The 12,705-nt window shown below is 44.4% G+C and overlaps 1 protein-coding gene across 1 annotated transcript in view; it reads left to right on the top strand.

The window, feature by feature from the left end:
- The window catches only part of SLC24A3 (solute carrier family 24 member 3), a 148,903-nt gene that overhangs the window by 117,968 nt on the left and 18,230 nt on the right, over positions 1 to 12,705 (top strand). Inside the window, exons 13-16 of the mRNA XM_031603372.2 lie at positions 1,139 to 1,305; positions 2,473 to 2,587; positions 2,949 to 3,061; positions 12,305 to 12,370. Of these exons, the coding sequence (XP_031459232.1) occupies positions 1,139 to 1,305; positions 2,473 to 2,587; positions 2,949 to 3,061; positions 12,305 to 12,370 (461 nt within the window). The remainder of the gene's footprint in view (positions 1 to 1,138; positions 1,306 to 2,472; positions 2,588 to 2,948; positions 3,062 to 12,304; positions 12,371 to 12,705) is intronic.

Genomic DNA, 12,705 nt, shown 5'->3' on the forward strand with positions numbered 1-12,705 from the left:
ACAGCTAGTTCAGGTTGCCCAAAGCCTTATTCAGCCTTGCCTTGAAAGTCTTGAGAATTCCCCTTGAGGGACAGGCCATCAACCACAACACTAGATCACCTGTACCAGTGCCTCATCACCCTCACTGTAAAATATTTTTTTCCTTATATCTAGACATACTTTGGGGTCTGTACCTCACAGTTCAGTTCCTGCTCACAGGTAACAGCTAATTGGAAAGCACGAGGTGTCTCCCAACGTGTTGGGCTGGTTGGTGCAGCTCAACTGCAGCTCATATGTTGGCCCTACCGCTGCAGTCTGTGGGAAAGGCAGCAACCTCTGCTGGGGATTTCCTTCTGGGAAACCTGGGCCCCTCTCTGGGCAGGCCAGTGTCGTTCCATTGACTGCCCTACGTTTGAGTCATACCAGAGCTGTTGAGATCTAGGGTGTTGAAAACAAGACAGAATACTGTAGGGACTGTTTCTGCCATTTCCAAGTGATACACGTTTTTGGGAACTCCTATTCAGACCTCCACACATAGCTGTAATTGAAGCAGAGGAAAAAACTGAGCCTTAGAGATAATAATTTAGATGTTCTGCAGACAATAACACTTGATTTATGGTATGAGAAAGGTTCGTGTGACCTCTGGAGTTGTCTGGTTCAAACTTCTGCTCAGAGAAGGTATTTCTAGAGCAGGTTGCCATCCTTGAGTTGCATCCACCCTTGAGTGTTAGTTAGCTCCAACGATGGGAATCCCACAGTCTTTCTGGGTCACTGTTCCACTGTTTGACCACCCATGTGATAGGAAAAAAAGCACAGCTATGACACTTATTGATGCTTGCTGAATGATTGTGACACCAACCAGTGGGTGTAGCACAGGGAGGCAGTGGGTGGTGCGTTTCAGCAGTGACAACAGTGGGTCACCTCCACTCGTGCAGATTTTTCTGAGCATAGAATGCAGGCTCTTGTTCATCCCTGGCAAAAATGCATTGCGAATGGCTGGTGGCTGTTGAAAAACAGTGTTTTGTAGCTGAGAATTTACTCTATCAAGCAATGTTATTGTCCTCTTTGTATCTGTTGTCATTTCCGTAGGAGGCATTACTTTCAGAGCGACCTACATATTAACCAGAATCATGATTGTTTCCCATCTTCTGTTTTACAGCTGGCAAAATGGAAATCTTGAAGTGGCTGTTCACGTGGCCATTGAGCTTTGTGCTGTATTTCACAGTGCCCAACTGTAACAAACCCCACTTGGAGAAATGGTTCATGGTTACCTTTGCTTCTTCTACCCTCTGGATTGCAGCTTTCTCCTACATGATGGTGTGGATGGTACGTACCAACTAAAGCAGAAAACAGCCTAAGAAAGGCAACAGAAGTGATTTTTGTCAGCTTTGAGAAATTGAGCTGTACTCTGTAGTCTACTCTTAAGCAGAAGTATGGGGCACTGGCTTCAGGGAAGAAAGGGAGGCCTGGCTTGGGCTCTGCACTGGTGCACAAATCAGTCTGTGTCAGCACGGGACCAAAGCAGCATGGAGAGACCTCTCTAAAGCTCTGGCCACAGCTTTCTTCTGGGAACGGGGAGACAACAAAAAGTGTCCTTCACAATTCATTCCTGTAGTAGAACTAATCAAACAAGTGGCAGGAGGTTTTTATTATTATTTTGTTCTGTTTTCAGTAATCCTTGCTACCCTGAACAGGAAATAGAAATGTACTTGCTTACTTCTGCTTTTCCTATGTGAGGATGAGGTGTTCCTCGAGGAGAAAAAAAAAAAAGCTGTGCCAGTTTTCTATAGCTGGAACACTAGAACCCATAGGGTCACTGCTTCTAGCATGTGGTTCACACTTCATGGGATATGCTGCTGAAAGTTCAGAACAACAATCATTATCCTTGATCAAGTTTTTCTTTCTTCCATGCATTTAACACGGCTAATAGGAAATTTGGCATCATTAAACAATGGCATCCAAATTTTTAATACGTGGATCAGATCAGAGAGCAGTAATCGATCATAGACTCTGTAGCAAAGGAACAAAGGAACTTATAGGTATCTCCTCTCTGCCAAAAAGAACTGTTTGCAGTGACATATACGTTCCTACATACAACATTTATGTAACATTAATGTAATGATCTTTGGGGATGTTTTGGTGTCATCTTAGCTGTTGTTTGCATGTAATAACATCTGTGAGCTCTGGGCAAGTCTGTTAAGAGAGGGCAGTGAGCCACCATATAGCCTCTCCTCCAGGTTAGAGTCAGGAAAATAGTGGATGAAAGGTGGAAAGCAGCTAATCAAAGAGAGTGCGTAGCAGGTCAGTGCTTTCCTCTGCCAGGTGGTGAACATACAAAAAAAAAAAAGTGAAAAAAGCCTGTCTTCTCTTTAAAGAAAGTGTCAGTTTGCATTGAACAATAAACCTGTCTCACAGCATCTTGCAGAACTGGACCAAGCTGCTCTCTGATTTTACTCTTTATAAGCCACCTGACAGTTCTGTTTCACTCCTTAGGTGACAATCATTGGCTACACGCTGGGAATTCCAGATGTGATAATGGGCATCACTTTCTTGGCTGCAGGAACCAGCGTGCCAGACTGCATGGCAAGCCTTATCGTAGCAAGGCAAGGTGGGTTCATCACTGAGGTGTCTGGCTGCTGTTGAGTTGCTTCTGTGCATCACTGTCCTCTCCAAAAAGTGTGTCCTCAGCATGAAAACATTCAGAGCCCTTTTCCTGAGGCTGAAGTTGATGGCAAGCACAAAGGAAAAGACTTCTGCTGCTATTGCAAAGCAGCTGAGAGGTTCTTAATGATTGTGCAGCAAGCTGTGGCATGGTTGGCAACTTGAAACTTCCCAGAAATTCACTGTTTGATTTTTGTTGGTTTATTTGTTTGTATTCTAAATTTAAATTAAGTTGTGGATTTATGCAGAATATGCCATGTGTGTTTTTCTGAGACATGCCTGAGCGTACTTGGTTTCCATTCCTGCAGGTATGGGGGACATGGCCGTGTCCAACTCCATTGGAAGCAATGTTTTTGATATTTTAATTGGCCTAGGCCTCCCGTGGGCTTTGCAGACCCTAGCAGTGAATTATGGATCATACGTAAGTCTCACATTTATTTGCAGTCATTTTGTTTATTTGTGCGTATCTATTTTTTGAAACATAAACTTTTATAGAGACTAACTAGAGGTATCAAAACAATCCCAAACTATGTGGGTGGGCTTTGAAGGAACAAATAGTTTTGCTGTGTTTTCTGCTGGAGATAGCAGCAATTACTGTCAATGTACATTCCCCATCCTTTGGAGGACAAGTACTTCCATTTCCTCCTTAAAGGCAGGAACTTGTGCTGAAATAAGCTAACTCACTCATGTATGCAGCATTTTTGTGCCCTTGAATATATTCCAAATAAGGAGAATGATCCTTAATAAATGCATGGTAGGGTAAATGCATGGGCAGAATGTAGGACTTTTAGTAAGAAAAATTGTACTGTTTTTAAACTGTTAACACACTGAAAGATGAAGGAAGCTGTTAAATAACTGGGGTATTTCAGGGCATGATTACCATGTGGAAGCACTGCACAGCTCTACTGTTTGAGAAAACCTAGCCAACACCAATGGAACCTCTAGGTAATTCCCAAAGATGCACACCATGCACAGAGTTGCTGGAAGTTCCCTTCTGAGATAGAACAAGAGATACCATGAAATCCCAGAGGGATGTAGCGTTTGCTTTTAGCTGGACCACACTCAGGAGAACAGGAGAGATTCTTTTTTGCAATCATAGAATCATAGAATGGCCTGGGTTTCAAAGGCCCACAATGCTCATCCAGTTCCAACCCCCTGCTATGTGCAGGTCGCCAACCAGCAGACCAGGCTGCCCAGAGCCACATCCAGCCTGGCCTTAGATGCCTGCAGGGATGGGGCATCCATAACCTCCTTGGGCAACCTGTTCCAGTGCCTCACCACTCTCTGTGTGAAAAACTTCCTCCTGATATCTAACCTAAACCTCCCCTGTCTCAGTTTAAAACCATTTCCCCTTGTCCTATCAATCACTAAATGACTGCAAAGTTAGGACTATAGAATCACAGGGTGTTTGAGCTTGACAGGTACTTCTTGAGATTATCAAGGCCTAAAACCTCTTCTCAAAGCATGGTGAGCCAGAGCAGGTTGCTTAGGACCGTGTCCAGTTGATTCCTTAATATCATTGAGGGTGGAGGAGGCACCGCTGCCTCTCTCAGCTGTGTGTTCCAGTTTTAACCACCCTCTCAGTAAAAAGCTAAGTGTTCTCTTAATGGGATTTCTTGTATTTCAAATGGTGTGCATTGCCTCTTGCTCTTTCAATGGGTACAACTGGGAGGAGTCTGGCTGCACCTTCTTTGTGCCCTTCATCAGGTATCTACACATGCTGAGAAGATGCCCTTGAGCCTTCTCTTTTCCAGGCTGAACAGTCCCAGTTCTCTTGGTCTCTCAGCTGCTGCAGTGCCCTAAGTCATCCTTACAGCCCTTTTCTCCAGTGAGTAGCTGTCTCCCTTACACTGGGGAGCCAAGAACCAGACCTAGCTCTGCAAATGTGTCTCACTAGTGCTCAGAAGAGAGGAAGGATGCCCTCCCTCCACCTGCTGGCAGTGCTTATCCTAACGCAGCCCGGGCTGCTGTTGGTGCTGCTTGCCACAAGGGTGCATTGCGGGCTTGTACTTGGTGTCCATTAGGACCAGGAGGTCTTTCTCAGCCAAGTTGCTTTATAGCTGGACAGATTCAGTGCATTCTGGTGCATGAGGTTTTTCATTCCCAGGTGCAGGACTTCTCATTTCCCTTTGTTGATGCTGATGAAGTGCATTTTCCCACCTCTTCAGGGTCTCTCTGAATAGCAACATAGCCTCCTGGTGCTTTAGCCACTCCAGCCAGTTTTGTATTGGCTGCAAACTTCTGAGGTTGCCTTCTGGCCCATCATCCATGCCATTACTGAAGGTGTGAAGCAGTACTGACCCCTGGGGTACACCACTAGCCTCTAGCTGGATGCTGTGCAGCTGAACACAGCCTTTGAACACAGCAGTTCATCTGCTAACAGCCCTCTCCACCACCCGTGTATTTTATCTGCTCTTCCTCTGTCTGTGAGCATGCATGAGAGGCAGTGTCAAATGCCTTGCTGAAGTCAATGCAATTAACACGTGTTGGTCTCCTTTCATGCAAGTTCACCTCAACCATAGAATTGTCATAGAATGGTATTTGGCTGGGTAAATACAATTTCCCCTTCGTCTCCCAATCACCTTCTTGTCATTCATATGTTTAGAAATCATTCCCAGGATTATTTGCTTCATCACCTTCCCAGGTATTAGTCAGGCAGCATCCAGTTCCTTGTTCACCCCCATTCCCCTCCTTGATTCTAGGACTGACAAAAGGAAGCAGTGCTGTAGGAATAAAATCCTTTTCTCTAAGGAGTAACTTATCTGTAGCTCATCTACATTCGTTAACGTTTGTTTCCTTGACAAGAATGAGAACAAGTCACTGAGCAGAGGCAGCCAGTTTTCGTGGGGACACAACAATGTTGCTACTGTTTTGCACACCCAAAATGTTCATTGTACGCTGCAATCACGTGGGTAGAAAAAACAGCCTTGGAAACAGTCCCACAATTAGCAAACAGGGTTCTCTTAGTTTTCACTTACGATTTCTGTATTTCTCTCCAAAACCTTGGATAAGCAGACTTCATATCTCCACCACCCCACGTACATGTGCACACACACACACACGGTAATAGTAATTGTGATTCTCCTGTCTTGTATACAAAGGGAAAGAGCTTTCTAAAAGAAAAGATTAAAAAAACCAACCCCAAACCAACCACTTGTTTGAACATGATTACTTTTTCACAGCCACCCAAATACTTCCTCCCTGATGCAGGAAGACTGTACCAAAGCTAAGCTCTTGCTGAAAATAGAGTGTCAGTGCATTTTAAGAGAGAAGCTTTTATGGCAGCGATATGTTTTGTGGAAGCCAGCAGAAAAGCAGACTGCCTGATTGCACAGTTAAGCTCTAAAACAGAAGAGCTTCCTATATGCACCCAACAGCCTTCCTGTTGTGAAAGGCTGAATGCTCAGGGCCTTCTTGAACATCACACTGTAAAATCCCATTGCCAAGTATCTCTTGTTTCAGGCTGCCTGACTTAGAATTCCCTGTGGCCAAACTGTGTTCCCTGATCTGCTGATGTAAAGGCAGAACTCTGCTACATGCTACTGTGCTGAAAGGGAGGACAGGGTCTGTTCCCTTTCTCCTTGTGCTGCAATGTGCACAAGCACAACCCAGCATGGTGTCCTGTGAGTGTGCACCTCCTGACCTTCCTCAGCCACGTGCAGTGAAGTGGCTTCATGCTGTAGCAGCCAAGCAGCTCCTCAGGAGGTTTGTGGGGTTCTTAAGATGGAGAGCAGTCTGCTCTGGCACCTTTTGTACAAAGAGTTTGGGTCTGAGCCTTCCTTAAACTCCCTAAAAAGGCATGGATGTTTCAGAGCTCATTTTTACAGATGGTGCATTTTGGTTGAAGGCAGTGAGCTTTGGTTGAGGCACAGCCTACAAGTTTGTGGCTGGTTGTGCTTCCCTATGGAAGCACTTCCTTCTGTCACTGCTACTCAGTGGTCACTTGGCTGCCCTCCTGCTGCAGCTCTGGCCTCATCATATCAACTGTGGCTGGGCCAGCATGCCAGAAGGGCTTTTGGAAATAAGCAGCATCCCTCTGGACCCAGACAGGCCTTTGAAAAAGTTTGTTTTCTCATCTCAGCTCTGAGTCCTGGACATGTTACTGAAGCTGTAACCTTGTAAGAATCCTTCCCCAGTGGCCTGGCAAATCCAGAGTGGGAGGACGTTTGCTCTGTGTCTTGTATCCAATTGCTTCCTTCTGGAACATTTTGGTTTTTTAACATGTGAAGCTATTAAAACAGACGTGAGCCAGGAGTATTTTAGGGAACAGGAATTTTAGCTTAAGGGTAAGCATCCGGGCTCATTTGTTCATGTCTGCATTTGTAAGAGTATTCAGATCTATCCACAGAAGGAGGTGAGGGAGCTTTAGTTCCTAGATGAGAAAATCCAGTGGTAAGTGGACACTCAAGGGAAGTAACTTGAGCAAGCAAGCTTTCTAGCTTTCACTGTTGCATCTGGAACGTGATATGCTGCAATTACTCTAGCAGCAGTATGCAACTCAGCAGGTATTAATGGATTAATTTATTAGCACATCCCAAAAGCCTGAAGATGGGCATGGCAGCAGGTGGACACTGAGGCTCATATCTAGTATCTCCAAAGCTTCTGGAGTACTTTGCATCTACTGAATCCCTTTGCTCCCTTGACAGGGAGACTGGGATGATGATGCTGTATCAAAGCAAAAGAACCTGATCCCATCTAAATCTCTGAGCAGTGGAGGAATTTCCTCCAACCATAGCCTCTGCATTTCTTGCTTAATACCTTCTGTGTCTGTGCACAGCACTCTACGTTGCATACTCCAGGGTATGTACCTTCTGCAGAGTGAATGGTGTGATAGAGCTAAGCAGGAATGCTTTCTCAGGTGTCACAAAGGAGCCTTGGGAAGAAGGAAATGCCTTTGAAACGTGCAGAAATACACTATGTGTCTGAATTTCCAATTTGTGGAGTTTCAGTTTTGTCTCATGGCAAGACCTGGGCAATGCAGAAACTTTGACTTTCCACTGTCTGGCAAAGGCACTGCAGGAAAAGGGTACTCAAGCAGACTTGGGACCTGTGACTTTTGCAACTGAGGTACTGGAAACATAGTAGAGTCCTTTTAATATTCTCGAATGAGGTAATTTTTCTCATACTTGAACCCTGGAGCAAAACCAGTTTGGTTTTTGGCACCAGCTCCTTGTTTTCCTTTCAGCAATTGCCAGGAGCTGAAGGAAAACTGAAGAATGGAATTACATTGATTTTATTTCCATTGTTTTTCCTCTGCTGTTTAGCTTTACCCTCAGTTTCTTGTTGCCCGCAAGAGCTGTCTGGGAATAGCAGGAGTTGGTGACAGCATCTTCATGTTTTCTACACAGGATGCAGGCAGATAGCCTCAATTTAAATGCAGACAAAGTAGGATTTGAACTTTTGCAAGCCTTTCATGTGTAATCAGTCAAAACAGAGTTGTTCTGGCTCACTTCAGCTGCTAGACACAAGCCAAGCCTCAAAGGACAGTTTGGGAATGCTGACTTTTCCTTCTTGCAGTACAAGCAAGCACTTCATTTGCAGAAAGTTTTCCCTGGAGTAGAAGCATTTCCTATGTTTAAGCAGAGATTTGAGCCTTTACTTCCATAATTAAGAAGGTTCCAGCTGAGGCTCTGTTTTCTGCAAAATCTGGAATTAAATCTCCTTCCTTAATATGAGTTTTGAAGCTTTTGTAGTGTTGTTTTCCCCAGGCTTGTATGTACCCTGAGGAAAGGCATCTCACTGACTTGAGAAAATACCACGTGTCTTTGAGAAGGATGCTTGACTGATTTGTACCCAGATGTGACAGATCAAGGACACATTTTTCTTGAGCTTTTGTACCAGATTTCAGAGTCTTTGCAGCTCCTGCACTCACAGTTAAAAGTCTGAATTGATCAACAGTGAAGTTCATCAGTCAAAACAATAACACCACAGCTGTAGTTTATGGGAGGTTTGTGAAAAGGAGCAGGTAGTCCAGAACCAACCACAGAAAAGTTAAGGACTCTGTAGGCAACTGTAGAATGGAAAAAATAAGTGAATAGTGGCCATTCAGCCTAATTTGGATGTAACAACATCTCAGAGCCACTGATCAATGCTACATAAAGCATTCCATGGTTCATGTTTCGCTTTGCAGCGAAGAGGCATTGGATGAGAAAATTTGAGAGGCCACCAGGGTTGGAGAGAGAATTAAAGCAGTGTGCTTACCTGTGTGCTTTTTGTGATTGCAGCCTTTGCTGTGGGCAGGTGGCTTCAATACAGGCCTAAATAGAAAGGAATTGCAGGAAAACCTCTACTATGTTATCAGGCAGGAGAAAACTGGGAAGCTGTCATACCTGCCTCCTTGCTCTGATGAGCAACCCTTGATGTGCACCATTTAGTGGCAATGCTTTCCAGAGCCCAGCATGCTTGGAGCAAATCTGAACCAGGCACATTTGAAAGCTTGTGCTCTCTTTGCTGGTGTTAGATGAGTAACAGCAGCATTTGTTGGAAACAAACATTATTAATATTTGAAGTTTCCATTATTTTTCTACTTGCAGAGCTAGACATTGGCTAGCCAAGAGTTTTGGCAGAGGTCCTCTGGTTACTCTTACTGCAAGAATTCGATAGCTCAGTGCCCAGTAGCAGAGTTGATAGAAAGGAATGTGTGCTTTTATCCTGCTGAAGCACCAGTGCAAGACTTACTGGAGAACATCTCCAAGCCCTCTGGCTGCAGCCCCCCAATAAGCTTGGCAGTGAGTTTCAGCTGGCTCCCAGGAGATCTTTCTTCAGTGGAGTGAGTATATTTAGCAAAAAATACCCCTATTGCATCTTTGACCTGAACAGACCTAGATAGCTGTGGTTTTCTTCTCAATATGAGGATCTCAAAGCGCTGAAGTGCTCCAAGAAACCTTTTCAGGAACAGGCTTCAGCAGGAACTGTATCTGCTATGAGGGAGGTTTTGTACTGCTGTGAATCAGCTTGCTCCAGGGCTGTCTTAAATAAGCCAGAGGCCCTAAACACAGCACCAGAACTGTGCCATTGCCCTGTGCACACTATACACAGGTGCTTTGCACACAGTCAGCAAGCCATACTCATCAGACATTTGCATGCAGGTGAACTAACACCACACAGTGTGTGTTCCCAAGTCCAGTGCATTTGGAATTGCACCCTGCACCCATCCATGGCCATCAGCTCACAGCCCTCCCAGGGCAGCTCTGCTGTGAGGGCAGGCTTATATCAATGTCAGTTTGCTCTAACTATCTTTCTGTTGGTTTTCACTGCCTTCTCATTGCTTTATTGCCTGTTCTTTGTCCTCCTCTGTGCCCTTCCTGCCTGTTCCGTGACATGGCAGGGAGATGCCATGTACACATCACCCCCTGAGCCACCTCTGGTATTCTGCATAGCTTTTATCATGCTTTGAGTTCACTGACAAGGATTTGCACTCAAACAGTTTCATTTTTTCTTCCACAAAGTACAGCTGTGATATGTATCTAGTTCAGCCAAATGAGCTTCCGGACAAAGTGCATTCCTCAGCTAGCATTTTTTCCTCCAAGGAAACCACCCTTCACTATGTGCATGGAAGGACTTTAATCCTACAGTCCAGAGGTAATCTGAAAAAAGACAACGACCCTAATAAACAGCCTGATTTTTGCGGTGCAGAAAGTAAGAAGTGCATTAGAAAACAGCCTTTCTTTCCTCCCAGGAAATCCTTTATTTCTGCAGGACCAACCAAGCCTCGTAAAGGAAGGCTAGGTTAACCTTGTCATCTGTGTTAATTAATAGCCAATAGTTGGGCTAACAGTGGGAGCTGGGCTCAATCCCAGGCCAGGAACATTGCTAAACTAAAACCAGAGCTGAAAAATGTTCACCTGGAGTGAAACTTGAGTTTTTCAGTGCAGTACCACAACAAGGGGCAGCCGGTGCTCACGCTGCTGCTGAGGTTACCCCATTTGCTTTGCCCTCATGGGATAAGCAGTATGACATATATTACTGTTACATTCGTCAAAGTGTCTTAAATAATTAGCGTACATTTCTTAATTTCAGATAATTCTTCACAGCAACAGCTATTCCCATGAGTGACTTCCAAGGAAGGGCCTTGCAGATATTCCAAATAAAGCAGCCCCAAGTATTTTTGGAAGCACCATCCTCAGCAAACTATAGTCAGAGGCCTGATGGCCTGTCGTCCTTCCATGTGTCTGGAAGAGAAATTTCATGGAGGCTGGTGCTGTTTGAGAAGCAGTGTCTGCACCTCAGGTTGAATTCAGACATTTTCCGTGCTAAAATAATTCAGTCTGTTTCATTTGCTTCCTTTTTCTGTAGATTCCTTTCCGACTGGTATATTTCATACTGACAGTTCTTACAGACGTCGGCCCTGGCCATGCTAAATTCCTGACAAAAATCCAGATGGGATTTTATTGTAAACTAGCATCTCTCTTTCCTGCAGAGTTACTGCTCGTCTGGGGTGGAGGTGATCTGGCCTTAGTTTTTTGCTATACAGAGTTAGTGTATTTGAGGTCTTTGCAGTTTGCTTTGTGTTTTATTTGCATTTTAGAGTAACTGAGATGGCAGTACAGGTTGGCTGTCCTCTGTGGACTGTTCATATTAGTGGAAACTGAAGAGGACCTACTTACATGCAGCAGTGATGTGTGCACAGAGCCCCACATTAGGTTGCCCTGGCTCCTCAGGGAGAACACTATTGAAGAAAAGCATCTCCTGGGTCAGAACGTGATGTATGTGTCTCATCCCAAGAGCAGTTCTTATTTCAGCAGAACTTCAGCGTTTGCTTGAGTCCAGTAATAGAAACTGCAAGTGGAAGTGGCCTTGGACTTCTATAGCTGCAGAAATAGGCTTCCTTCTGAACCTGGAGTTCACATTACTAGTGAGACTGTGACATTTTCACCCTGGGTTAAGCAGTTAGTGCCAAAATTGGCCTTCACATTCTGAAGCAATTCAAATCTTTCATGTCTTTGGACAGTCAGTCTGGTGAGAGTGCTGTATGGATGTTGCATGTAATGACTACATGATTAGGTGTTCTGCACACACACACACTTACAGCTTATGTCTTAATGAAACAGCAGTACCTTTCAGAGCCAATGGCCATTGTGCTGTAGCCATTTGCACAGGTATTGAACATAGAATCGTTAGGGTTGAAAGCTCCTGCTAAGTCCAACCATCAGCCCATCCCCACCATAAATGGTACATGCAGGTGAAGAGAGATACCCTGCCCTGTTTTTGCAGCATGCTTGTCTGTCTCCAGCACAGATTTTCACAGAGGCTCCTGAGTGGGCAGAGTTCATTGCAGGCTCAAGTTAGTGAGATGCCAGGACTGATAACTCCATCCTCCATTCTGAAAGTCAGACTCTCCCTTCAGATGCACTTGGGGAACGAAGCTAAATAATTGCTTAGGATTTAGGAATAATATTCAGCTTATTGGGTGAGCAGTTTTTCTTTGGCTGTGAGACAAAATGATAGGAGGGCTTCAGCAGTTGTGCATGGTGTCAATCACAAAATTGCAGTGCTGCTTATCACTGCATTAGCAATACCCACAGTGCAGTGATCTGACTTGGCTTTGACAGCTTGCAAGGCAGTGTCCAGCAATTCAGCAGTTGAGGTTTACCGAATGACTGGCAGAGAGAATTATTGTTGCTTGAAATTGTGACGTGGTTTTGTAAACTTCCTTCTTTTCCAGATTCGGTTAAACAGCAGAGGACTCATCTATTCTGTTGGTCTTTTGCTGGCATCTGTTTTTGTCACAGTATGTATATAGTCTTTTGTCCTTTATTTCCAAAAGAGTGATTTTATAGATATTTCCTTCATTTCATTCTTTTCTCACCTCCAGCTGAAGTTGTGATTGCAAAGGCTGTTGTTAAGGGATAGAAATGGTCGCTGCTGTTGTAAACTTCCCAGTACTTTAATCTGACTTTTGACAGAAGCTATCACTGTCACAGGATGTTTCTTGTATTTATGTTTTCCCCAGGATAACCTCTGGCAGGTCCACTAGTAATCCCCAGTCATTTAGCATGCTCACATTGAATCAGATCCCTTGAAGTATGAAAAGATGCATTTTCCTGTTGAAGAGATACAGTAAAT

Source organism: Phasianus colchicus, chromosome 2, assembly GCF_987193195.1.
Source record: "Phasianus colchicus chromosome 2, bPhaCol1.hap1.1, whole genome shotgun sequence".
Classification (NCBI taxonomy): Eukaryota; Metazoa; Chordata; class Aves; order Galliformes; family Phasianidae; genus Phasianus; species Phasianus colchicus.